At 41.1% G+C, this 25,626-nt stretch overlaps 1 protein-coding gene across 1 annotated transcript in view; it reads right to left on the bottom strand.

Moving 5' to 3' along the window:
• Nucleotides 1–1,211: 1,211 nt before the first annotated feature.
• LOC128649288 (guanine nucleotide-binding protein subunit alpha-14) overlaps nucleotides 1,212–25,626 on the bottom strand; it is a 498,314-nt gene continuing 473,899 nt past the window's right edge. The window contains exons 5-7 of the mRNA XM_053702479.1: nucleotides 23,677–23,806; nucleotides 23,328–23,481; nucleotides 1,212–2,873 (exon numbers count right to left, since the gene is read on the bottom strand). Of these exons, the coding sequence (XP_053558454.1) occupies nucleotides 2,683–2,873; nucleotides 23,328–23,481; nucleotides 23,677–23,806 (475 nt within the window). The 3' untranslated portion in view covers nucleotides 1,212–2,682. The remainder of the gene's footprint in view (nucleotides 2,874–23,327; nucleotides 23,482–23,676; nucleotides 23,807–25,626) is intronic.

Genomic DNA, 25,626 nt, shown 5'->3' with positions numbered 1-25,626 from the left:
GTGTGTTTGTGTGTACATGTATATGTGAATGCTCTGTAGTGTGTGTTTGTGTGTATATGTATATGTGAATGCTCTGTAGTGTGTGTTTGTGTGTACATGTATATGTGAATGCTCTGGAGAGTGTGTGTTTGTGTGTATATGTATATGTGAATGCTCTGTAGTGTGTGTGTTTGTGTGTATATGTATATGTGAATGCTCTGTAGTGTGTGTTTGTGTGTACATGTATATGTGTATGCTCTGTAGTGTGTGTTTGTGTGTACATGTATATGTGAATGCTCTGTAGTGTGTGTTTGTGTGTATATGTATATGTGAATGCTCTGTAGTGTGTGTTTGTGTGTACATGTATATGTGAATGCTCTGTAGTGTGTGTTTGTGTGTATATGTGTATACTCTGGAGAGTGTGTGTGTATATGGGTTAGGGGAGTTTGGTATGTTAGGCATTCCCTTGGTATTCATGAAAGTGGTAATTTTGCTGTACAGTGGCTGTCTAAACAAAAAATATGTAGTGAATATACCAAAACTGGTGAGATGCTGTTAGGGGGGCCCAAAATAAATTCTTGCACCGGGGCCCTGTAGACATTAGGTCTGACACAGATTTTTACTGTGCATTGCATTAAATATTTCTGTACTTAAAAAAATATATAAATAAATTAAAAACCAACTTTTAATTAATTAGTAAATATTTTAAATTAATCCACAGTGGATGAATTTATATATTTATTTACTTATTAGTACTGCTTAGGTCCAGTTTCACATATTGCAATTTATTTCATATTTTTTTTAAAATGATTAGCCCAACAGTGGATGATCCACTGCTGGGCTAACCATTTAAAAAAATAAAATAAAATAAATTGATTTAGTTGTTTTTTGGGGTGGAGAGCGAAATTGCATGGGTGGGGGGGGGGGGGGGGGCAAGGAAATGTTTGCCCAGGGCCCAGTCAGTATTAAAGACGGCCCTGCACTTAAGACCTGTTGATTTATATTTGGCATGTGTCACACACACCTCAATTTAAGAACTTACAAAAACAGTATTTAATACACTTAAAAAGTTTCCACTAGGAAAGCAGTGGACAATTAGCACAATGTGTGAGACTTGGAGGTGTAAAATAATATGTTTTATATTAAAAATGTGAACGTATTCCTATTTATAGCACGTTATCATGAAATCACAATATCCTTGAGCCTATAATTCTGTTGGATACAGGATAACATTATTACAATGCAAACAAATATCTTTATTTAAAAAAAAAAAAATCAAATTCACGTTAACATGAACCAAAGTTTTGCTTAGTATTTTCTATCAATGAGAATATGAGCAAATATCCTAGACCATTACAATTCTTCAAATGCAGATTCTTCATTTAGAAAAATATTAAATAAAAATATAAAGTTAATTCATAAACTGTCTTTTATCCAAATTAAACAAACTTTTTTTGTTTATTTGAAAATTTAAACAAATAATAATAATAATGAAGGTGATGAAACAGTTTGGGTTAGTGGAATTGGAACTGATAATCTAAAAACAAACAACAATCAAAAAGCAAATGACAAGAGGCTGTAAGGGAATATCCTGAATTTTATATTGAGAAAAATCTACATTAAAAAATTATATTTTGTTCTAGCCCAAAATCATTTTTGTAGTGTTTATTTTTCTAAAATACATTCTGAAATTATTCTATCCAGAACATTTGTATTATGAAGATGAAAACAATAGATGTGGCTCAGAATTCCTTAACATAAGCAAAGAAAATAGTTTAAAAAGAATAAAAATGTTATGCAGCATTGTAACATCACATAGTGTATTTCATCATTTAAAAGTTACAATTTTATTTATATTTTATCAAACAGCCCTACAGAAAAACAGAAAATGTCAGATGTGTATATGTATATAGAATGTATGTACATAAACACATTTATAAAGAAATACATATTTACATATATCATTACAATGTCATTTTATTCCTCGTCTTTGGTATTACAATGTGATTGAGTCCTTGATTAAATTACTTCAAAATAAAGACTATATTTATATCATTTACTTTATGGGTCTATTAAATATAGGGGGGAAATGCTATTTTTTTTTTCTCTTTTCTTAAAACACCGGTGTAATAATAAAACTCCTTTTGTTTGGGGCATTACCGTTAAACAAAACAAAAAAAAACCCTGGAAATATACATTTTTGCATATCAGACATCCCAATCTATAAAAATCATAAAACTATTTTTCTATTAAAATGGCAATGTCAATCTTCACTGTAAAATAGCTAAGGCAACTCGGGTTTAGATCTATACTACAACACAGGGCTATAATAAAAATAAAAAAAATCTATAGTAATTGCACAGATTTTATACAAAGGTCTATGAAATATTTTTTAAATTGCCTTTTGTCACAAACATCGGATAAAACAAACTCCTTAAAAAGAATTACAAAAAACAGCATGTAACTGCATACCGCTATATAAAAACCCAGTAAACTTTGGGAAAATTAACTTCACTTTTCCTGATTACAACTTTTACCAGACACACTTTGAAGAAGTCGTAACACAGCTGTTGGTGCAAAAGAAACTCTACATCGACTTATTACTGTACTCAGGAAAACAAAATCATTATCAGTAATGATTCCGGAGACAGGTGTGTTATCAGTTCAGAATGACTGATAGGTTCACAAGATCCTTATCCAGTCCTACACCAAGTTGAATTCCCTCAGGTTTAGCTGTAGGATAGTGTCCTTAACAGCAGCAAAAACAAAGCGGATGTTCTCTGTATCAGTGGCGCACGTGAAGTGGGAATAGATGACTTTTTCTTTATCAGGATTCTGATCTTGGTAAAGCTTAAGAATGAATTCGCGAGCAGCTTTGGGATCCCGTTTAGGTCCTGTTAAAACACAAAATGAACATTTTTTTAAATAAAAAAGTTAAGCACATTTCTACTAAGAGGGAAAAAAAAGAAAGGTTTCATATAATAGTGCTGTAGAAGAGCTTTAATCAGATCATGGTGAAGCGGATAGAGGAGAGGGGAAAGAAAAACACACAGATTAAAAACAATCATAACCATGGCCACAGTATATTAATCTTTAAATTTAAAATCACAATAATGGACCTCTTCAGCAGTGATCGAACTTAAAATTAAAGTCAAAGCACACTTGTCTATTTTATATCCTGATATCTGCAGTGAAAGAAAAGAAGGCTACAACAGTGGAATGTTGTGGGATTTTGAATGCAGACTAAACGTTGTAGTTTGTGCCGGTGAGAAGCTTCTGGAGATGCACAATGTGCGCTTTTTCTGCTATGTGACGTATAGCCAATGGCTTCTATATTGGCTCATGTTCCTGTATAGCAGTGCCCAGTGACAGCTGTCCGTATCAGTCAAAAAATAAATCAAAGCCTCAAACCCTTTTCTTCAGGTAGTTGTAAGACTTCCTATTATTATCTTTTGTTTATAAAGGTGCAAGAAGAAAGGGAGAAAAACATTGTGAATGCTATAGAGGGACATAAAACATAAGGACGTTTTTGTAAGATTTAATTTCCAGTTATTTTGGCTCAACCTAGTAGAACCAACAAATATTTTCAATGCTGTAAAATCTAATTCATGGTGGACAGTAAAAATAAGTATGTAAAACTATTAGACTGGGGAGGGGGGAACTTAAAGGACCATAATACCCAAATGTTTAAACACTTGAAAGTGATGCAGCATAGCTGTAAAAAGCTGATTAGAAAATATCTCCTGAACATCTCTATGTAAAAAAGAAAGATATTTTACCTCAAAAGTTCCTCAGTAGCCACCTCCCATTGTAAAGGATTTCTAAGCAGCATTTTAGTGTGTCTGTCCCGGGACAACTGAAAGGATGAGCTTCATGCACTCTCATATTATTTCACCAATCAGGTAAAGGAAGCTTACTATGAAATCTCATGAGAGTTAAGTCAAATCTCATGAGATCACAGTAAGAGTTCATGACCTCTGTACTGTTGATGCTGATTGGCTGCTGTTCATTTCTTCATTTTTTTAACCTGCTGCTGGGAGCAGCTGAGTATAACTTTTTACACAGAACTTACTCTGGTGAGCTGAGGAAATTGTGAGGTAAAATATCTTCCTTTTTTACATAGAGATGCTCAGGTGATATTTTCCTGTCAGCTTTTTACAGTTATACTGCATCAGTTTCAAGTGATTTAGCATATGAGTATTATGTCCCTTTAACATAGCAATAAATAGAGTAGGAAATTGTATTCCTAATTTGTAATCGCAATTTGTAATCTTCATAAACGTGTGTGAATTCAACAATGTTGCTTTACATAAATTTTCATAACAAATGCTTTAGCTGCCCCAGAAATAGCGCCTACCCTTACAGAATGTGCTTTTAGACTCAGCGCCACATGAGCACTTAAAAAGTGCTAATAACTACATCATACAGAGCACCTCGAGACTTTTGCTGCTGCCATGAGAAGTCCTTTACATAGTGTTTGTGGGGTTACTAGCAGTCTCTTCGCTTCCTACATTCTTCAGCCTGATGTAATATGTGTTTTAAGACAGCACTATAATAATGCAGACTCTTGAGGAAGCTTACCAACCCTAGTCACATCCAAAAAATACAAGACATCCACAAATGCAATAAATGTCCATTTTATGTAGGGAGCTGGAGATCTCCTATTTCTTGCAATATATATGTGACGATATCTTGGCACATCATGGGTGTTTTAACTTTAAGCAAAAATTCAAAACAAATCTCTTTAGTGATGATCAGATATGGTGAATAGTAGGTTTGAGCTTGTTATTCATATGCAGGTCTGGCTGAAGTAATAACCACAATGCACAGTCTAAGAGATTCCAGAAGGACACTTCTTGTGATAGCTAAAACGGAGTGATCATCAAATCTTTAATTATCAAAGGTTAATCCCAGGGAAGCAATAAGGATATACATTTAGGACAAATATGGGTTGACAACACTAACATATGAACTTTAAGGCACTTTAAATTAGACGTTTTGTAAATCTTTCATGTAAAATATTACTTACATTAAATATTAATGAAAGCTATGGATAGGTCATGTGACTGCAACCATGCAGAAAATAAAATATTACAAGCACAATATTAGACAAAATATACTTTTCTTTGCTTGCAAAAGCAGCTGTACCACTGGAGACAGTTCAAAGTTCCTCAAATTGTGCCACTTAGTCAGCAAGTTGTTAAATGAAAATGTGGACCTTAAAGTAAAAGATCTGGACAGTGTCAGATTCCAGGGTTTGCACATAGCCATTCAAGACTGGAACAGGGAAACCTCAAAACCTTGTCCAATGTGGCAAAAAAGTGCCACTGTCTCTAGTACCTTGTCCTGCTGAATTTTTTGCAGGAACTGCAAAATGAGAAGAAATGGGAGTGAAGATATAGTGGTAGATCAAATGGTGATCGGAGGTCAAGCTTACCCACTGACGGTCTGTCACTAATCTGTGCTCTAGCAAGTGCCATCCACCAGGATAATGCTTGCTGTACTTTTTGCGGAGCTGGGATACAACATTTTCAACATGTGATACCAGTATTTGAGAAAGACATTTTGAACTGAATGCTTCCTCCATCTAATTCTATTGTAACTAGTGGAATAGTTGAACACAAACTGCTTCAGATTGACCACCTTGTCTTGTCATTACATTGTTCAGATTTGTCTGAAATTCTGTGCCAAACACGACACAAGTCTGGACGTATATTAGGTGAACATCCATCTGGTTTTTAGTCAGAGAGAAGAAAATGATTTTGCCGAGTGAAGAGTTTGTGGTCGCTAGAATGAAGGTTGATTTGCACACTTTTTATGCTCTGAAAAGAAAATAACTAAGATCTTTGTGAATGTGCTTGGTACTATGGAGAGCCCAAGGGTCAAAGAAACAAATTAAACAGTTTTGCCCTAAAACAAATCTAAGAAAACACAAATGAACAGCAGTAACTGGAATAAACAGACATGCATCTTGGAGGTATATTATTATTTCAAACAACAACAGAGGGGTCACTTTGTTTAGCATCACTAAAAAGAGTCCACATGAGGTTTCTTGCCTAAAGAACAACAAGTTTCAAATTTGAATTCTTAACATCTGTTTTGTGCATTGTATTTATTAATTTTTTTCTTATTACTTCTGACTATCCAGTTATTAGGTTAGGGCCAATCTATTACACTATAACTACATTTCAATGAGAGATAAATCTTTTCAACTTGTTTAACTCACACCTATGCCGATAACTACCCACAGGTATTTTACCACAATTAACAATGTATACACTCTCCTGAATTGTTTAACTTCTTTTGTATTATTTGCATTTTCTGATAGATGCTACAATTTGTTATCTTAAGGATAAAAAGTTTCCAATTTTTTTTCTATCTGCTACTTATATAAATTTCCATTTTCTTTCCTAAGATATAGTGAGTCCACAACATCATCAATTACTAATGGGAATATCTCTCCTGGCCAGAAGGAGTTGTCAAAGAGCACCACAGCAAAGCTAAGTGTCACTCCCCTTCTCATAACCCCTAGTCATTCTCTTTGCCTCTGTCAATGGAGGTGGTGAAATTTTGGTGTCTGAAAAAAAGATTTTTTGGGTCTAGCCGTAGTCCACATTAATCGCTTCAGTAGGGTAGTGGTGGCTTTAAAGCAGTTAGGAAAACTCAGCAAGGCTTACCTTACAAGTTCCTAACATATTTGCTGCCCATGGTATAAAAAGCCAGTGTAAGTTTACTCTGTTCTTTCTTTTTTCACAGGTCTCTGTGAGGAGTGGTGCCCTCTCACACAGTGTGAGCTGTCTACCTGACAGACAGCCGACATTGCAGGTAAGTGCTGTTTATCTTCCAGGTTAGGAGATTGGCACTGAAGGGGTTAATAGAAGGCCCTCTGCAGTATTTCCTGGGACTAAATCCTGAGTAGGGGATTACCTTAAGGCAGGGTGAAGGCACTTGTGTGTATGTGATAGAGACAAGGGGTTAATCACCTTTTATTATTGGAAGGGGTTAACCTGTGGCTCCGGTACTTTTGCGTTTCTTATTATGTGTGAGAGAGCACTTAAGAGTACAGTTTTGTCCGTTTCCATGTGTGGCATGCTGGTCGCATATTTAACAGTAACGGATTTTAGTTTGCCTGAGAGCTGGAGTCTGCTTGGAGAAAACCGATGAGGAGCAGTTTTTTTTCGATCGTAAGAGCTAGATATATTTTTCCTGACAATGTTAGCTTTTTCTCTGTCGGCTTGAGCGCACGCTTTTTTTAATGGCGCCGTTTTGCTCAGCCGATCATGTGACCTCCTCTTCTGCTCTGTGTTTCAGTCAGAGCGGTGTCGGATAGACGGCAGCATCTTCTCTTGGGGCAAACGCTAGTGATTATTTTCGTTTGAGGCAGGTAGGCACCTTGGTAAATACTGAGGTGCAGTGAGCACCTATGTTTATGGGTAAATCGCTAAGGAAAATTGAAGCTAGAATTTTCGTTTTCCTTGCCAAAGCGCAATTCAGATATTTAAAGTGACAGTACAGGTCAAGTTTTTTCTTTAACTTTTATTGTTGAAATTATTATTCTTGATCATGGAACAGGACTCTGTCCCTATGGCCAATTATCTTCTCTGTCTAGAGAAACAGATGTGGTTCTATGCTATTTTTGTACCTCATGTTTGCATTAATTGTGAAATGTAAAGAAAGATTTTTTTGAATTTTTTTTCATATGAGCCTTATGTCTCAGGATGAGGCAATGCCACAGCTTTCTCCTCAAATGTCCCAAGCATCTTTGGTGTCACATACAGTGCCCTGCCTTTTCTCTCAGTCTCCTGGCGGAGCTGGTTTGCCTGCAGATCTTTTTGCCCAGGTATCGGCGATATCTGTTGCATTATATGCCTTTCCTATACTAAGGGAATACGCAAGAGGAAAATGAGAGATTCAGATAGTAAGGTTTCTGCTCCACCTGCTGCTACCCAGGTTGATATCCCTCATAAGCTATGAGGAGGATAGGTCGGTGGCCACTGAGGGTGAATTCTCAGATTCGGACAGTATAATTTCTTCATCTGGTGCTTAAGCTGTATCCTTCAGATTTAAGCCTGAACACCTTCATATATTGTTATGGGAAGTTTTGGCTTCTTCGGACGACTCCGAAACTCCCGTCATTGTCAACTCTAAGACATCTAGTAAATTTAATAAATACTACGATGTTCCGTCCTCTGTGGAGGTGTTTCCTGTTTCAGGCTGTGCAAAGGAGATTTTTGCACAGGAATGGGAGAAGCCATGGATACCCTTTCCCTGTCTCCTGTCCTTAAAAAGAATGGTGCCTAAAGTAGAAGGGACCATTTCTACTCTGGCTAAGAGAACTTCTATTTCTATGGAGGATAGATGTTCTTTTCAGGATTCAATGGCTTATTTGAATATGTATATTCATCAAGGTCTTCTAAGGACAACCTGCAATCCTTTATTTCTGATGCTACCATGCAGGTTATTATTCTGGGAGCCAAGATATCTGGCTTTGATGTGCTCAGCCACTGGGCGTTGTGGCTAATCTCTTGGTCAGCTGGTGTTACCTCCAAGTCCAAGCTTCTGGCACTTCCTTACAAGGGTAATACCTTGTTCAGACCTGGTCTACCACAAGACAAGAAGAGCAGACTTAAAGGTCGTCAGAGTAATTTTCACTGCCAAGCAGGAACAGTCCAAGTCTTCTTGGAGACCCAATTAGTCTTGGAACTATGGGAAGCAATCAAGAAACTCTTAGCTGAGTCTAAATCAGCATGAAGGGTTTGCCCTCGATCCGATATCGGATCAAGTGGGGGACATATTCTCTCAGTAATATTAATCATGGATATGAGATGTCCAAGATCCTAATGGGCTGTGGACATAGTATCTCAGGGTTACAGACTTGTATTCAAGACCTTTCCTCCCAGGGGCAGGTCAAGATTATCTGAAGACTAGATAAAAAGAGAGGCATTCTTGAAATGTGTTCAGGATCTCTCCTCCCTGGGAGTGATAGTCCCAGTTCCTGTAAAGGAACAGGGCCTGGGTTTCTATTCAAATCTGTTTGTGGTTCCCAAAATAGAGGGAACTTTACGACCTATTCTAGGCTTGAAGTGTCTAATCAAGTACCGTCCTTCAAAATGGAAACTATAGTTCCATCCTTCCTTTAGTCCAGGAGGGTCAGTTCATGACGGCCTTGGACCTTTCTTCATGTTCCCTTTCACAGGCATCTCAAGTTTCTGAGCTTCGCCTTTTTAGAAAAACATATTTAGTTTGTGACTTTTCTGTATGGCCTTGCCACAGCTCCCAGAATTTTCTCAAAGTTTCTGGGGGCTCTCTTGGCAGTGATAAGGTCTTGGGGAATTGCAGTGGCGCCCTACCTGGACGACATATGGGTCCAGGCGCCATATTTTTAACAAGCAAACTCATTCAGAAATCTTGTTGGATTTTCTACGTTCCCACGAATGGAAATTTAATCTGGAAAAGAGTTTCCTTGTTCCAGCTACAAGGGTAGTTTTCTTAAAGACCATAATAGATTCCCTATCTATGAAGATTTTTCTGACAGAGGTCAGAATATCAAAAATTCTTTCCTCTTGCCTCTCTCTGCAGTCTACTGTTCGGCCATCAGTGGCTCTATGTATGGAGGTAATTGGTCTTATGGTCGCCTTCCATGGACATCATTCCCTTTGCTCGATTCCATTTGAGAGCTCTGCAGTTATGCATGCTTAGTCAATGGATAAAGAGACCATTCAGATCTCTCTCAGAGGTTAGATCTAGATTAATTGACAAGAGACTCTCTCCTGTGGTGGCTTTCTCAGGAGCATCTGTCTCAGGGCACATGCTTCAAGAGACCTTCCTGGGTGATTGTGACTCTGGACACCAGCCTGCTGGGCTGAAGAGCAGTTTGGCACTCGTTAAAGGTGCAAGGGTTATGGGCTCGGGAGGAGTCTGCTCTCCCCATAAACATCTTGGAGTTGAGAGTGATTTACAATGCTTTGATGGCTTGGCCTCTGTTGTCCTTAGCCCGGTTCATCAGGTTCCAGTCGGACTATGTCACCTCTGTGGCTTACATCAACCACCAGGGAGGAACCCGAAGTTCCTTAGCCATGAGGGAGGTGGCTCGGATTGTTCAGTGGGCGGAAGGTCTCAATTGAGGTCTATCTGCTATTCACATTCCAGGAGTGGACATCTGGGAAGCGGACTTCCTGAGCCGACAGACTTTTCATCCCAGAGAGTGGGCTCTCCATCTGGAGGCGTTTTCCAGGTTAACCCTCAAATGGGGGGTGCCAGAGTTGGATCTGATGGTGTCTTGGAAGAATGCCAAGTTTCCAAGGTACGGTTCAAGGTCAAGAGATCCGCAGGCCGCCCTGATAGATGCTCTAGCGGTTCCTAGGGATTTCAGTCTAGCATACCTGTTTTCTCCGTTTGTGCTCCTTCCACGGGTCATTGCTAGTATCAAACAGGAGAGAGCATCAGTAATTCTAATGGCTTCCAGCTTGGAGGTTGCCTCTGAGGAAGGACCTTCTATCTCAGGGTCTATTCCTTCATCCAAATCTCATTTCTCTGAAGCTGTCTGCTTGGAGATTGAACGCTTAGTTTTGTCTAAGCGTGGTTTTTCTGAGTTGGTCATTGAGACTATGACTCGCAAGCCTGTTACTAGAAAGATTTACCATAAGGTATGGCATAAATACCTTTATTGGTGTGAATCCAAGGGCTATTTTTGGAGTAGGGTCAGGATTCCTAGGGTTTTCTGCTTTATCTATTTTGTTACATAAACATTATTGCGATTGTGCCAGATGTTCAATCTTTTTGTCAGGCCTTGGTCGAAGCAGGCCTGTGTTTAAGTCTGTTGCTCCTCCATGGAGCCTAAGCCTTGTTCTTAAAAGTTTTGCAGCAGGCTCCGTTTGAGCCTTTGCATTCCATAGATATCAAGTTATTATCTTGGTAGGTTTTGTTTCTTTTTGCTATCTCTTCTGATTGGAGAGTTTCGGAACTCCCGGCCTTGCAGTGTGATTCGCCTTATCTTATTTTTCATGCTGATAAGGCGGTTCTTCAAACTAATTTGGTTTTTCTTCCTAAAGTGCTTTCAGGAAATTGTTGTCCTTTCTCTATGTCCTAATTCTTACTCTCATAAGGAAAGTGTGTTGCACAACTTGGATGTTGTGTGTGCTCTGAAATTCTACCTACAGATGACTAAGGATTTTCGCCAGTCTTCTGCTGTTTGTTTCTCTGGAAAGCGTAAAGGTCAGAAAGCAACTACTACTTCTCTTTATCTCTGGTTGAGAAGTATAATTTGTTTTGCTTACTAGACTGCTGGTCAGCAGCCTTCTGATAGAATTATGGCTCATTCTACAAGGGCTGTCTCCACTTCTTGGGCTTTCAAAAATGAAGCTTCTGTGGAACAGATTTGCAAGGCTGCAACTTGGTCTTCTCTGCACACATTTTCCAGATTTCATACTTTTGCCTTGGTTGAGGTTTCTTTTGGGAGAAAGGTTCTTCAAGCAGTGGTGCCTTCTGTTTAGGTCTGCCTTTCTTGTTCTCCCTACCTAGTCATCTGTGTCCTCTAGCTTGGGTATTGGTTCCCACTAGTAATTGATGACGTCGTGGACTTACCATATCCGGAAAGAAAGAAATTTATCAGGTAAGCATAAATTTTGTTTTAACCAACATGTTTTAAGATTATTTTATTAGACCTTATTTGTATCTATTTCTGGTCATCGCAATTCTGTTACAGGGATAAACACCCTAAATAAGACTTTAAGATTAAATAATATAAATTATGCTTACCTGACAATTTCATTTCCATCTGTGGGAGGAGAGTCCACTGTTTCATTCATTACTTGTGGGAAATAAGAACCTGGCCACCAGGAGGAGGCAGACACCCCAGCCAAAGGCTTAAATACCTCCCCACACTCCCCTCATCCCCCAGTCATTCTGCCAAGGGAAGAAGGAACAGTAGGAGAAATATCAGGGTATAAATGGTGCCAGAAGAATAAAATTAAATTTGGGTCCGCTACTGGAGAAACGGGCGGCAGCAGTGGACTCTCCTCCTACAGATGGAAATTAAATTATTAGGTAAGCATAATTTATGTTTTCCATCTTGATGGGAGGAGAGTCCACTGCTTTATTCAATACTTGTGGGAATACCCAAGCTCTAGAGGATACTGAATGAACAAAACGGGAGGGTAAAAGGAGGCGGACCCTAAACTGAGGGCACCACAGCCTGCACAACCTCTCTCCCAAAAACAGCTTCCGCAGAAGCAAAAACATAAAAATTTGTAAAAATTTTGCAAACGTATGCAAGGAGGACCAATTAGCCGCCATACAAATCAGCTCCACAGAGGCCTCGTTTTTAAAAGGCACAAAAATATATAAATTGGATGCGCCGAAAGTGCTACAAATGTGTGTTCAATAGGTAGTGAATATTAGCAGGATAATATACCTCAAGATATATATTATATTGATCTCGAGGGAATTGTTACCTTTAAAAAATAAAAAATAATCTAACTATATCAAAATAAGATATTATGAAACAACACTTAGTGAAAGTGCAGTATCGTCTGTGACAGTGAACAAATAACAGCTGTTAATAACAAATCATACAAATGATTCCTACAGCTAAGTGCAGTGATATGGTATTGGGTAATTTGTGACAACAAATATAAAACGTGTTATAACAACCAATGTTCTATGTTGATGTATCAGACAACACACACACAAAGTCACTTAGCGTCACGAAACAATGCTGATATCCCTGATGTGGGGGTGGAGTCTCAGGCTCAGGATGTCGTTTTGAGGCGATCCCCTCTTGCGCCCATAACAGGTAGATACAAATCCAATAAAGGACCAATATGCGGCTGCAACTTCTTCTAATTGTTAGTTGGTATACATTTCTGCAGTGTTAAAAATATAAAGAAAAGAAGGCGCCACAATAGTGCAACATCAGTGGTGTGTATACAGTCCCCCACTCCAAACTATTGTACTACAAGAAATAAAGCACTTGAGAAGTGCTACAACGACAGTCTGAGCTCTTATAGTCGCTCAGCGAACTACTCGATTTTCCCGATCACCTCTGTATAGTGCTGATGACTTCCTCCACAGGCCAGCGTGTAATATAACAAGAGGATACTTTTCAGGATAAAACCAAGCCAATGCTTAGTATATCCGTTACCCAATGGTTTCAAAAGACTCAGGTTTAGTCTGATTATAGATCTGTGACAGAAGATCAGGAGGTTGCAGAGAACTTTGAGAGGATTCTGGTTCAGGAAAGTTAGTAAGGTTGTGGAGCTGGATAACTCCCTGTGGCAGCGATCGCTCTTTGGCATGTGACGTCACCGCCTGTCTCAGGCAATGCTTCCGGAGTCGGAGAAGTAGAGCTGACAGCGTTCAAAGGAAGTTTATCAGCATCAGTTCGATTGTAATTTCTTGATTTTCTGTAATGAAAACAATCTGCAATGACTGTCTGTTATGGGAGGAAAATCAAGAAATTACAATCGAATTGTTGCTGATAAACTTCCTTTGAACGCTGTCGCTGTCAGCTCTACTACAAAACGGGAGGGTAAAAGGAGGCGGACCCTAAACTGAGGGCACCACAGCCTGCACAACCTCTCTCCCAAAAACAGCTTCCGCAGAAGCAAAAACATAAAAATTTGTAAAAATTTTGCAAACGTATGCAAGGAGGACCAATTAGCCGCCATACAAATCAGCTCCACAGAGGCCTCGTTTTTAAAGGCACAAAAATATATAAATTGGATGCGCCGAAAGTGCTACAAATGTGTGTTCAATAGGTAGTGAATATTAGCAGGATAATATACCTCAAGATATATATTATATTGATCTCGAGGGAATTGTTACCTTTAAAAAATAAAAAATAATCTAACTATATCAAAATAAGATATTATGAAACAACACTTAGTGAAAGTGCAGTATCGTCTGTGACAGTGAACAAATAACAGCTGTTAATAACAAATCATACAAATGATTCCTACAGCTAAGTGCAGTGATATGGTATTGGGTAATTTGTGACAACAAATATAAAACGTGTTATAACAACCAATGTTCTATGTTGATGTATCAGACAACACACACACAAAGTCACTTAGCGTCACGAAACAATGCTGATATCCCTGATGTGGGGGTGGAGTCTCAGGCTCAGGATGTCGTTTTGAGGCGATCCCCTCTTGCGCCCATAACAGGTAGATACAAATCCAATAAAGGACCAATATGCGGCTGCAACTTCTTCTAATTGTTAGTTGGTATACATTTCTGCAGTGTTAAAAATATAAAGAAAAGAAGGCGCCACAATAGTGCAACATCAGTGGTGTGTATACAGTCCCCCACTCCAAACTATTGTACTACAAGAAATAAAGCACTTGAGAAGTGCCACAACGACAGTCTGAGCTCTTATAGTCGCTCAGCGAACTACTCGATTTTCCCGATCACCTCTGTATAGTGCTGATGACTTCCTCCACAGGCCAGCGTGTAATATAACAAGAGGATACTTTTCAGGATAAAACCAAGCCAATGCTTAGTATATCCGTTACCCAATGGTTTCAAAAGACTCAGGTTTAGTCTGATTATAGATCTGTGACAGAAGATCAGGAGGTTGCAGAGAACTTTGAGAGGATTCTGGTTCAGGAAAGTTAGTAAGGTTGTGGAGCTGGATAACTCCCTGTGGCAGCGATCGCTCTTTGGCATGTGACGTCACCGCCTGTCTCAGGCAATGCTTCCGGAGTCGGAGAAGTAGAGCTGACAGCGTTCAAAGGAAGTTTATCAGCATCAGTTCGATTGTAATTTCTTGATTTTCTGTAATGAAAACAATCTGCAATGACTGTCTGTTATGGGAGGAAAATCAAGAAATTACAATCGAATTGTTGCTGATAAACTTCCTTTGAACGCTGTCGCTGTCAGCTCTACTACTCCGACAGCATTGCCTGAGACCGGTGGTGAGGTCACACGCCAAAGAGCGATCGCTGCCACAGGGAGTTATCCAGCTCCACAACCTTACTAACTTTCCTGAACCAGAATCCTCTCAAAGTTCTCTGCAACCTCCTGATCTTCTGTCACAGATCTATAATCAGACTAAACCTGAGTCTTTTGAAACCATTGGGTAATGGCTATACTGAGCATTGGCTTGGTTTTATCCTGAAAAGTATCCTCTTGTTATATTACACGCTGGCCTGTGGAGGAAGACTTCAGCACTATACAGAGGTGATCGGGAAAATCGAGGAGTAGTTCGATGAGCGACTATAAGAGCTCAGACTGTCGTTGTGGCACTTCTCAAGTGCTTTATTTCTTGTGAGTACAATAGTTTGGAGTGGGGGATTGTATACACACCACTGATGTTGCACTATTGTGGCGCTTCTTTTATTTATATTTTTAACTCGTTCTTAAAGGCCCAAGAGGAGGCCACAGCCCTAGTTGAGTGAGCCGTAATCCTCTGAGGAGGCTTATGTCCCGCTGTCTCAAAGGCCAAACGGATAACGCTCCTCAACCAAAAAGACAGAGACAAGAGAAGACAGAAGCGCCACATGGCCCAATATTGTTTGGTCCAAAAACAATTTGATATGTATACAGGGAGTGAACTCACATTTGTGAAATCACCTCAATTAGTGCTATGGAGACAGTCTGGGATCTATTACAGTCACCCAGGAGACCAACTGCCGGTAATGATGTGGTGTCTATCAGAACGACAAAAAGAAACACAGCTGCCTATATGGCCTAGTATTGCCCTAACACAGGTGAATCAAGGTGATAGAAGAGAATGGTACTCACAATAGTTGTAGCATCTCCTTTGATGCTATAGAGGCAGGATGGAATCAATATAGTCACCCACCAGACTTAATCAAAGGCCAACTGGACACAGATGGAAATCCGGAAACACCAATAGTCAGGATAGACCCAGGATACACCAATGGTAAGGATAGACCCAGGAGAATTACCTCTCAGCCAGAGGGATACAATGGCAAGAAAGATGGTAGCATCAAGGCAACGCATTTCTCAGCTCTAAGCTGTTTCATCAGGCTTCATCAGATGAACCCGGTGCGAAGCACAGCCTTATCAGCGTGAAAAAAGGTAGGGAGGCTCACATTGCAAGGCCCCTAAGCTCAGAAACTCTGCAAGCTGAAGCAATAGCCAAAAGAAATAGAACCTTCCAGGAAAGAATCTGAATGTCAAGCGCATGCATCGGCTCAAACGGAGCCCTCTGCAAAACCAGATTTAAACTCCAAGGAGGAGCAGAAGATCTTAATACCGATCTGATTCTAGACAGAGCCTGCACAAAAGACTGAATATCAGGAAGCTCCGCTAGCTTCCTGTGTAACAGAACTGATAAAGCCGAAATCTGTTCCTTTAAGGAACTGGCGGCAAGACCCATACCCAGACCATCTTGAAGGAAAGCCAGAATCCTGGATACCCTAACCTTGTGCCAGGGATATCCACGTTCCTCACAGCAGGATACATAGGTCCTCCACACCTTTTGATAGATGCACCAGGAGACTGGTTTTCTGGCCTGAATGAGAGTATCAATCACTCTTTCCGAGAAACCTCTCTTGGCCAAGACTAGGCGTTCAATCTCCACGCAGTCAGCCTCAGAGAATCGAGATTTTGGTGGAGAAAAGGGACCCTGAACCAGCAGATCTCTGCGACAGGGTAACCTCCATGGTGGAGATGATAACATTACCAACAGGTCCGCAAACCACGTCCTCCATGGCTACAACAGAGCAATCAGAATGGTCAAAACTTGCTCCTGTTTGATGCGGGCCACCACTCGAGGAAGGAGTGGCAACGGAGGAAAAATGTAGATCAGGTTGAACTCCCAAGGTACCGCTAAGGCATCTATCAGTTCTGCTTGGGGATCTTTGGACCGCAACTCGTACCGGGGTAGCCTGAAGTTGAGTCTGGATGCCATGAGATCTATCTCCAGCATCCCCCATCTGTTGCAGATCTCCGCAAACACCTCGGGATGGAGCGCCCATTCCCCCGGATGAAACTATTGTCTGCTGAGAAAATCCGCTTCCCAGTTGTCCACAACCAGAATGTGGATCGCTGAGAGCGAACAGTTGTGGATCTCTGCCCATTCCAGAATCCGAGACACCTCTCTCATGGCTAAGGAGCTTCTCGTTCTCCCTGATAGTTTATGAACGCCACCAAGGTAATGTTGTCTGACTGGAATTTGATGAAGCGGGATGACCCATGTAACAGACTCCTCTGTCAACCTCCCTACGGATTATGGATTCGGGCATTATGTTGAGTCACCCTGTGCCCATTATAGGTACAGGGTGCAAATCCAACAGTACTGGAGGGGTTAACTTCAGTTTTGAGTAACTGTTGTTGGATGGGTTAACTTCAGTTTTGAGTAACTGTTTTGTCTAAAGACAGTTGGAGTTGTTTTTAAACCAGAAGTAAGCAGGAGAAGGACTATAAACAAGTATCTGAGCAAAAGGACCCGATTTTAAAGAAAACACAGAGCTCTGAGAGTTGAAGGAGAGTGTCAACCAGGTGGGAGACCTGCATAACTACCGGGCATATTGCCCTCAATAAAGTAGATTCTGTTTTACCCTCAAGACGGAGCTTGGTCTTGTGTTTGTGTGGAAATTAACTGGATTCGTGTGTTGCTGATCCCGTATTCAGGGCATCTTTCATCTGGTATTAACCCTCGATAACAGGTTTATACCATAACAATTGGTGGCAAGCGACGGGATGGTCCTCATCCCCCAGAAGAGAAACTACACATCCGGACCTAATGGAATACCGTATGAAAGGCTGAAAAGAGCCACCCTTAAAGACCTGCTAGAACAATGGGGCCGACAGCCCAGTAACCTCAGGAAGAGGGAGATTATTACAATACTGAACGAGATGGACGGAGTACCAGGGCCCGAAGGAACCAATGAGCCCAGCATATCAGACAGAACCCCAGAAGAAGCAAGCTTTGACCGGGCGGTTAAAATAAGACTGGCACATTATGGCCCCAACCCGTCTGCCAAAATTATCGACCGGGTCATAGCAGCCGTGGAGGCCAACCTACTTCACCAAAGCGGCGCTAAAGCAGCCCAAGTCACAGCAACCCCAGTGGAAAAGAGAAAAGTACATTTTGCAGCTTTTAAAAACTTCATTGAAACAGAAGGCGAGATTGATGGGTACCTTGCGGATTTTGAGAGACAATGTGCACTACACAAGGTACCCGCAGAGGACTGGGTCACGATATTATCCGGAAAATTATCCGGCCGGGCCAGCAAGGCTTTTCGGGCCATTCCAGATGAGGAAGTCAGGGATTATAATGCTGTAAAAGAGGCTCTGCTCTCCAGGTATACGATTACACCAGAGGCATACAGGAGACGGTTCAGAGACACTGTTAAACTAGCTGGAGATTCCTACGTCGAGTGGGCATATAAGGTGCACCGCACAGCAGCTCACTGGATAGCGGGGTGCCAAGCCGTATCTGGGGAAGAGGTGCTGCAGCTAATCCTGTTGGAAAATTGCTTCGACAAGTTATCCGCAGGAGTTAGAGAGTGGGTTCGGGACCGTAAACCCTCCACCCTGCATGAAGCTGCTCGTCTGGCAGATGAGTATACAGATGTCCGCAAACTGGACACTGCTACCACTAAGATCCATGCCAGAGTGGAGTACAGACCCACAGTCACCCCAGCAGCTACCAGTTACGAACCCCCGGCGCACCGCTCTACCACACCGCCTTCAGCCACAAACTATCCTCAGACAGCCGGTTCAACTCATGGGATTACTCACAGCCTATTCGGTGCTTTGGATGTAAGCAACTAGGGCACAAAAGACCAGAGTGTCCCCTAAACACAGCGAACCAAGCACAGTCCTGGAGAAGACCCGCCGGCGGAAACCCACGTAACCCTCAGCCTGCTGCCCACTGCGTAGAGGAGGAAGAATGCTGGGGCATCCTACATGAAGCAGACCCCGTGCAAGCTGCCCACCGGGATAACCGGCAACAGCACCGGCAACTGGTTAAAGTGAATGGGAAGGAGGTCAGTGGTCTACGGGATACCCTTGCTCCAAAAGAACTTGGTGTCTGAGAACCAGCACACCGGAGACACTGTGGCTGTGAGTGTAGCAGGGGGCGCTGTGTTCCGCCTACCTGTTGCCCGGGTACATTTGGATTGGGGAGTGGGCTCTAGACATGTGAATGTGGGGGTCATGAAGGACTTACCAGCTGATGTTCTCCTTGGAAATGACTTGGCCCCACTTGTTTCTGCCTATGCTCCCTTGGGTCCCGCCGATGTTAACCCTGTGACTACCCGTGCCCAGATCCGTGCCACAGAGACTGACCCACCTGTTGCTGAGCCCCAGGACGCTGAGCTCAGTAAATCTCTGTCCACTATTGATGTGTGGAAGTCCTGTTACAATGTGCTGATGAAGGAGAAGAGTCAAGTAGAGGATGAAATGGTCACGTTAAACAATCACGTAACAGTGCTAGCGGGAGAAAAGAGGAGCGCAGAGGAAAAAGCACGTTTAGAACGGGAATCTCTGCTAGACAAGCTGCACCGACAGACCGCAGAAAACACCAGCTTCAGAGTGGAACATGAAACATTAAAGACAAACTTAGCGACACTGGAGGAGAAGCGGACGCTGGCTCATAGTGAGGTGCAGAAACTCAAGGGCACCCTACGTCAGTATGAAGGGCTTGTGGATACCTATAAAGAGCAGGTACAAAAAACTCGTAAAGAAGCCGATGAGATTTGTCTCCAACTGGAAAGAAGCGTCTCTGAAAACAAAAACTTGAAGGAATGTCTAGCCCTGGTCTGGGCACTGAAGAAGTTGAACCCTTATTTATACGGACAGGAATTCTCTCTCATAACGGGAATGCAGATGGATTGTCCCGGCAAACTGACTTTCCTACCACCTCCTAGTCCGGTCATCCCCAAGTTGACCCACCAAAGGGTCAAGCCGGGTCTGCCGGAGTGTCCCACCAGGAGGGGGCCATGTGACAGACCCCTCTGTCAACCTCCCTATGGATTATGGATTCGGGCATTATGTTGAGTCACCCTGTGCCCATTATAGGTACAGGGTGCAAATCTAACAGTACTGGAGGGGTTAACTTCAGTTTTGAGTAACTGTTTTGTCTAAAGACAGTTGGAGTTGTTTTTAAACCAGAAGTAAGCAGGAGAAGGACTATAAACAAGTATCTGAGCAAAAGGACATGATTTTAAAGAAAACACAGAGCTCTGAGAGTTGAAGGAGAGTGTCAATCAGGTGGGAGACCTGCATAACTACCAGGCATATTGCCCTCAATAAAGTAGATTCTGTTTAACCCTCAAGATGGAGCTTGGTCTTGTTTGTGTGGGGAAATTAACTGCATTTGTGTGTTGCTGATCCTGTATTCAGGGCATCTTTCATCTGGTATTAACCCTCGATAACAGGGTTATACCGTAACAACCCCCAAGAGGGGCCAAGTCCTCAGAGCAAGGAATATTGCTTGTAGTTCCAAGATATTTATCGATAGTGTTGACTGCTCTTGAGTCCACCTACCCTGTGCCTTTCTGGGACCCCAAACAGCTCCCCATCCTGAAAGACTTGGTCTCAGGAACGATGTCCCCTGGGACAGTTGTCCCGGACGGACCCACCAAGAGAGATTCCCTCGCTAGATTGTCTAGAGAGATCTGCTGGGATAGATCTGAATGATCGCCGTTCCATTGTCTCAACATGCATAACTGCAGATGTCTGAGGTGGAACCTGGCAAAAGGAATTACATCTATTCTGCAAACCATGAGCTTGATCACCTCCATACACCTGGCCACAGATGGTCTTGAGGAGGTCTGAAGGGCAAAACAGCTGGAAACAATCTTGAAACGTCTTGGATCTGTCAGGAATATTTTCATAGATATGGAATCTATGATCGTACCCAGGAACTCCACCCTGTTGCTTGGAACCAGAGAACTCTTTCCCTCATTTATCTTCCATCCATGGGATTGAAAAAGGAGAAGAGCAGCCCTCGAGTGTTCCTCTGCAAGACTGCATGATGGAGCCTGAACCAGGATATCGTCCAGATAAGGAGCCACCTCAATACCTCTGGCTACCACGAGCAGCGCTCCCAGAACCTTTCGTAGAGACTCTTGGGGCAGTCACCAGACCAAACGGTAGGGTCACAAACTGGAAGTGTTGGTCCAGAAAAGCAAATCTTAGGAACCTGAAGTGGTCCTTGTGGATTGGCACGTGAAGGTAAGGGAATAGTCGATCGCTTCGCGAGCATGGAGATGGCTCCATCCCCCTTAAGAATGGCCCCCCATAGCTCAACCTGAGAGTCCCGAACGGGGAACAGTTTTTTAAAACAGGTAGAAGGAGAAAAGGACGAGCCAAGTTTCTCCCACTCATTCTTAATAATAGAAGCCATTTTCACGGGAACTGGGAAGGTCTGAGGCACCACCCTGTCCTCGTAAACCCTATATAGTTTAGGGATGGATGGCTCTTCCGGAAGTTTTGGTTTCGGAAACCTACAACGTAGCAAGCACTTCTTTCAGTAAAAAGCGCAAATGCTCCATTTTAAACTTAAAATCTGGCTCCTCCGTAGCCGGAGGTCTAGAAGACGCCGATTCTGACCCAGAGAGAGCGCCCTCTGAACAGTAGGTGGTGCCCTCATCAGCGGATAATCTGTCAGAGACATCCAACGAAGTAGATGACCCCTGGGGCAGAAGGCTATGTCTTACGCTTCGCATGGCGTGGTAGGGCATGGAAGGCATCAGAAACCGCCGTTTGTAGCTGGGCAGCGAAATCTGGCGGAAAGTGGGCCTCTCCCGCTAGAGGATCAGTAGGGCCCTGGGGTACTGCATGTGTGATTGGAGATGAATTTAGGGAACGCACCTCGCGGGTTGGAGAACCCTCAGAGGTGGACGGCTCAGTAGTGCTAAATATCTTATTCTTTTTGGATATTGCAATCTTATCAAAGCATGTGGAACACAGTTGAGCAGGCGGATCAATCTGTACCTCCTCACAATAAACGCAGGTATTAGGTTTAATTAAAGAGGGGGTATACTCTAACATATCAGAGTCCTCCATAGCTTGCGCTTTAATTACGGACAAGATAGATTAAACGGGCATCCTTATACACCGATGGCGGGGGCACTCAGCACTTCCTATTACCCGAACCACAGAGAAACCGTTACGTCTCCCGCAAATGCTGATCAAGAAAGAGGAAGTTGAAGAGGCCACCCCCGGTCACATGGAGTGCCATGCAGGACTGCCACTGCCCAATATAGAAAACGCGCCAAAAAATGTTGCGCCGATCTACACCTGACTGTTTACACATTGCTAGAGCCTCATCTCACACATGGCGCAGCACTAAACACAATAAAGATATTATGCATAATCCCCCCCTGTTCAATAATCCCATTTCCAGGGATATTAACCCTTAATTCTATACAGATAAAAGGACACACTGTGATCCTGTCTTCTTGCATTATCATATGTGTATAAATGAAACGATCTTACCGGAATCTATGCCGTGGAACAAGAACACGGCCCTTCAAGTGTGACAGATTAGTAGCATCGCTTCGGACATGGACTTGAGTGCATAAAGCAGGCAGCGAAACTCGTCAACACTGATTGCTTAAGGAGCTGTTAACCTGAGTCGGAATGGTTTCGCAGAAATACTCTCCCTGCATCTCCGGACTCTAACTTTCACCCATGCTCTCACTGAGAGGCTGACGGACTACTTAAAACTCCAGTCCCATTCCGAAGAGTGTTACCCTTTATAAGAGACTACTCCTGAAATCTTCTGACACTTCTCTGCCAACTCCTGTGATTAAAGGCAAATAACGACTGGGGGATGAGGGGAGTAGGGGAGGTATTTAAGCTTTTGGCTGGGGTGTCTTTGCCTCCTCCTGGTGGCCAGATTCTTATTTCCCACAAGTAATGAATGAAGCAGTGGACTCTCCTCCCATTAGGATGGAAAATAAAGTTTGTATTATCATTCATAAAAAAAAAAGGAGAGAAAAAAGGTACAAGTTGTTAGCCATCACACCTCACTAGTTATGAATGTCCTTCATGATTTGTATACTATATTTTATATACTAGTAGTATAGTGAAAATATCCAGGTTTCCGGTTTTCTTTCCTACCACTACTTTTATTGGTGACTGCTGTTCGGGTATGCCAATATATATCTACATATATATTATCTTTAATCTACTGTAATTATTTTGTGTGTGTCTTTTAAATGGATACATAACCATTTGTGTACACTATCCCGAAAAATACCATTTAAATTACTCAAAAGAATTGTAACCTTAAAAGGGATAGAAAAGCAAGCCAATAATAATACAAACTAATTGCTAAATATACTTACCTTTCAAATGCTGCAAGAAAATAATATCTATAAATAAAATCATCAAATGGGATTAAATATATGAAATACACTTACCAGCGTATTCTGGGAAATAGTCAATTAAGTGAGAGAATTGTATTTTTTCCTCCAGAAGATCCTTTTTGTTCAAAAACAGAATAACCGAAGAATGAAGAAACCAGGGGTAAGTAATGATGGTTCTAAATAAGGCTTTACTCTCTTCCATCCGGTTCTGAAAAGACAAAGGGATTTTAAGTTTTATTGTTACTGTTTTTTAACCACTATTCACATATTTCACAGGCTAATGAAAACCAATGTAAAATTAGTAATGAGAAGCTTATTGCAACTTAAAAAAACAACAAATACTATTATGCTACAATTTTCTATATAAAATTGACATGAAACAGTTTACTATAAACTTTATTACCTCATTGTCACATTCTGCCAGAACCTGATCATATTCACTCAGTGCAACTAAAAATATAATAGAGGTAACATTTTCAAAACAGTGGATCCACTTCCGTCTTTCAGATCTCTGCCCTCCAACGTCCACCATCCTATAAGAGAGAACCAAAACAAATGTTTTATTTTTTTTTTTAAGTTTAAAGGTAACTTGCAAAACATGTAACCAGTAAGTGTAGGCAAAATCTCATCTGATGCTTTCTATCTGAATGATATTAAGGATTACAATCATTTGATGATAGAAGTAAATGGGAAAGTTGTTTAAAATGAAATGCCCTATATGAATCATGAAAGTTTAGTGACCCTAGTTAATTAACCCCTGCAAAGGAGCCCATGAACAGGCCATGTGGCTGGTCAGCCAATAGGATGTGGCAGTTGCATGACCCTGCTTAGGAGCAGCCATGATTGTGGATCCTGAATGAGATGTTTACACTGTTTAACACCTTTACTTGAGATACCATCTCTAATGTAAAAATGACAATAAGAGGATGTTATTTTTGCAGTACTATGTCCCTTACATTCTTGTGCAAAGCTTATTACTATAAAACAAATCTTACCGTATCTAAACACAAGTTTTACCATCTCAGTTACATGCAGGGACTATTGGCTACAGTTAAATGTCTTCAGTATAGCAGACAACCCTCCTGCTCATTAATAAATAGTAATATGCATAGGGGACAGTTATACAAATGCCTTATATGGTTTAGTAATAAACGCGGTGTTGAGATCTATCAGTGTCAAATGAAATATCTACAAACAGGATATTACATTGTATTAATAGACACATTAAAGGGATAGGAAAGTCAAAATTAAACTTGCAGGATTCAGATAGAGCATGTAATTTAAAGACACTTTTAAATTCACTTCTATTTTCAAATGTGCTTTGTTCTCTTGGTAACCCTTGTTGAAAAAAAATCTTACGCTAGTGGGAGAGCTGCTGCTAATTGGTGCCTGCACACATTTGTCTTTTGTGATTGGCTAAATAGATGTGTTCAGCTAACTTCCTGTAGTGCAATTTTGTTCCTTCAGCAAAGGATAACAAGAGAACAAAACAAATTTGATAATGGAAGTAAATTGGAAAGTTGCTTAAAATTGTATGTTCTATCCAAATCATGAAAGAAAATGTTGGGGTTTCCTATCCCTTTAACTGTAGCATATTTGGATCCGTAAACCTTCATACATGTGCCACTTTCAATTTACAAGCACAAAAATAATAGGTGAAGGATGTTTCCATCAAAAGGATATTTGGATTTTTCAACAGATTTGGCAAGAAACAAACACGAATAAAACACCTTTTTATTATTGCACAATTTCTTGCATAAAACTATGCGTTTTACCTTTCCAGTGGGTTTAAACACATAGTTAAAGTCAGTTTCAGAGCTGGATAGCACTATCAATCCTGAGCTAAACATGGTGAGGGATAAACACAGCTCTGTGCAAGCAATAGTTATGTGCTAGCACGTAAGAGAGAATTGTATTAATGCTCTTATGTCAATTTAAAGCCCACACAATTGGTGCTGTTTATAAGTATAACTAAAATACATATCCACCTCAAATTTAATGGAAAAACATTACAACAATTAGCTTTAAAATAAAGCTGTGAGGTAGAACAAGGTTCACGTTCTACATAGGTTATATTAAGGTTTTTTTTGCTGTTGAATTCCTTTATAGAAAATATAGTAGTGCTGTAATAGACCAGGTCAAACAAGTGTCTGATTTGCATGAAAACAACTAAAAAGAATTCAAATCTTAAAACCTCTATTTCTTTATTCATTTTTCATAGGTATTTCTGTAAAAAAAAATGTTGTACATCAAGAACTAATATTTGTCTCTATAGGTCAATACATTTCTATTTGGGCAAATAAAACGTGATCAAGACTGCCATTAAAGGGACATAAGAGCCAAAATGTTACTT

This window comes from Bombina bombina, chromosome 2, assembly GCF_027579735.1.
Source record: "Bombina bombina isolate aBomBom1 chromosome 2, aBomBom1.pri, whole genome shotgun sequence".
NCBI lineage: Eukaryota > Metazoa > Chordata > Amphibia > Anura > Bombinatoridae > Bombina > Bombina bombina.
This window is presented reverse-complemented; position numbering and strand designations above follow the sequence as displayed.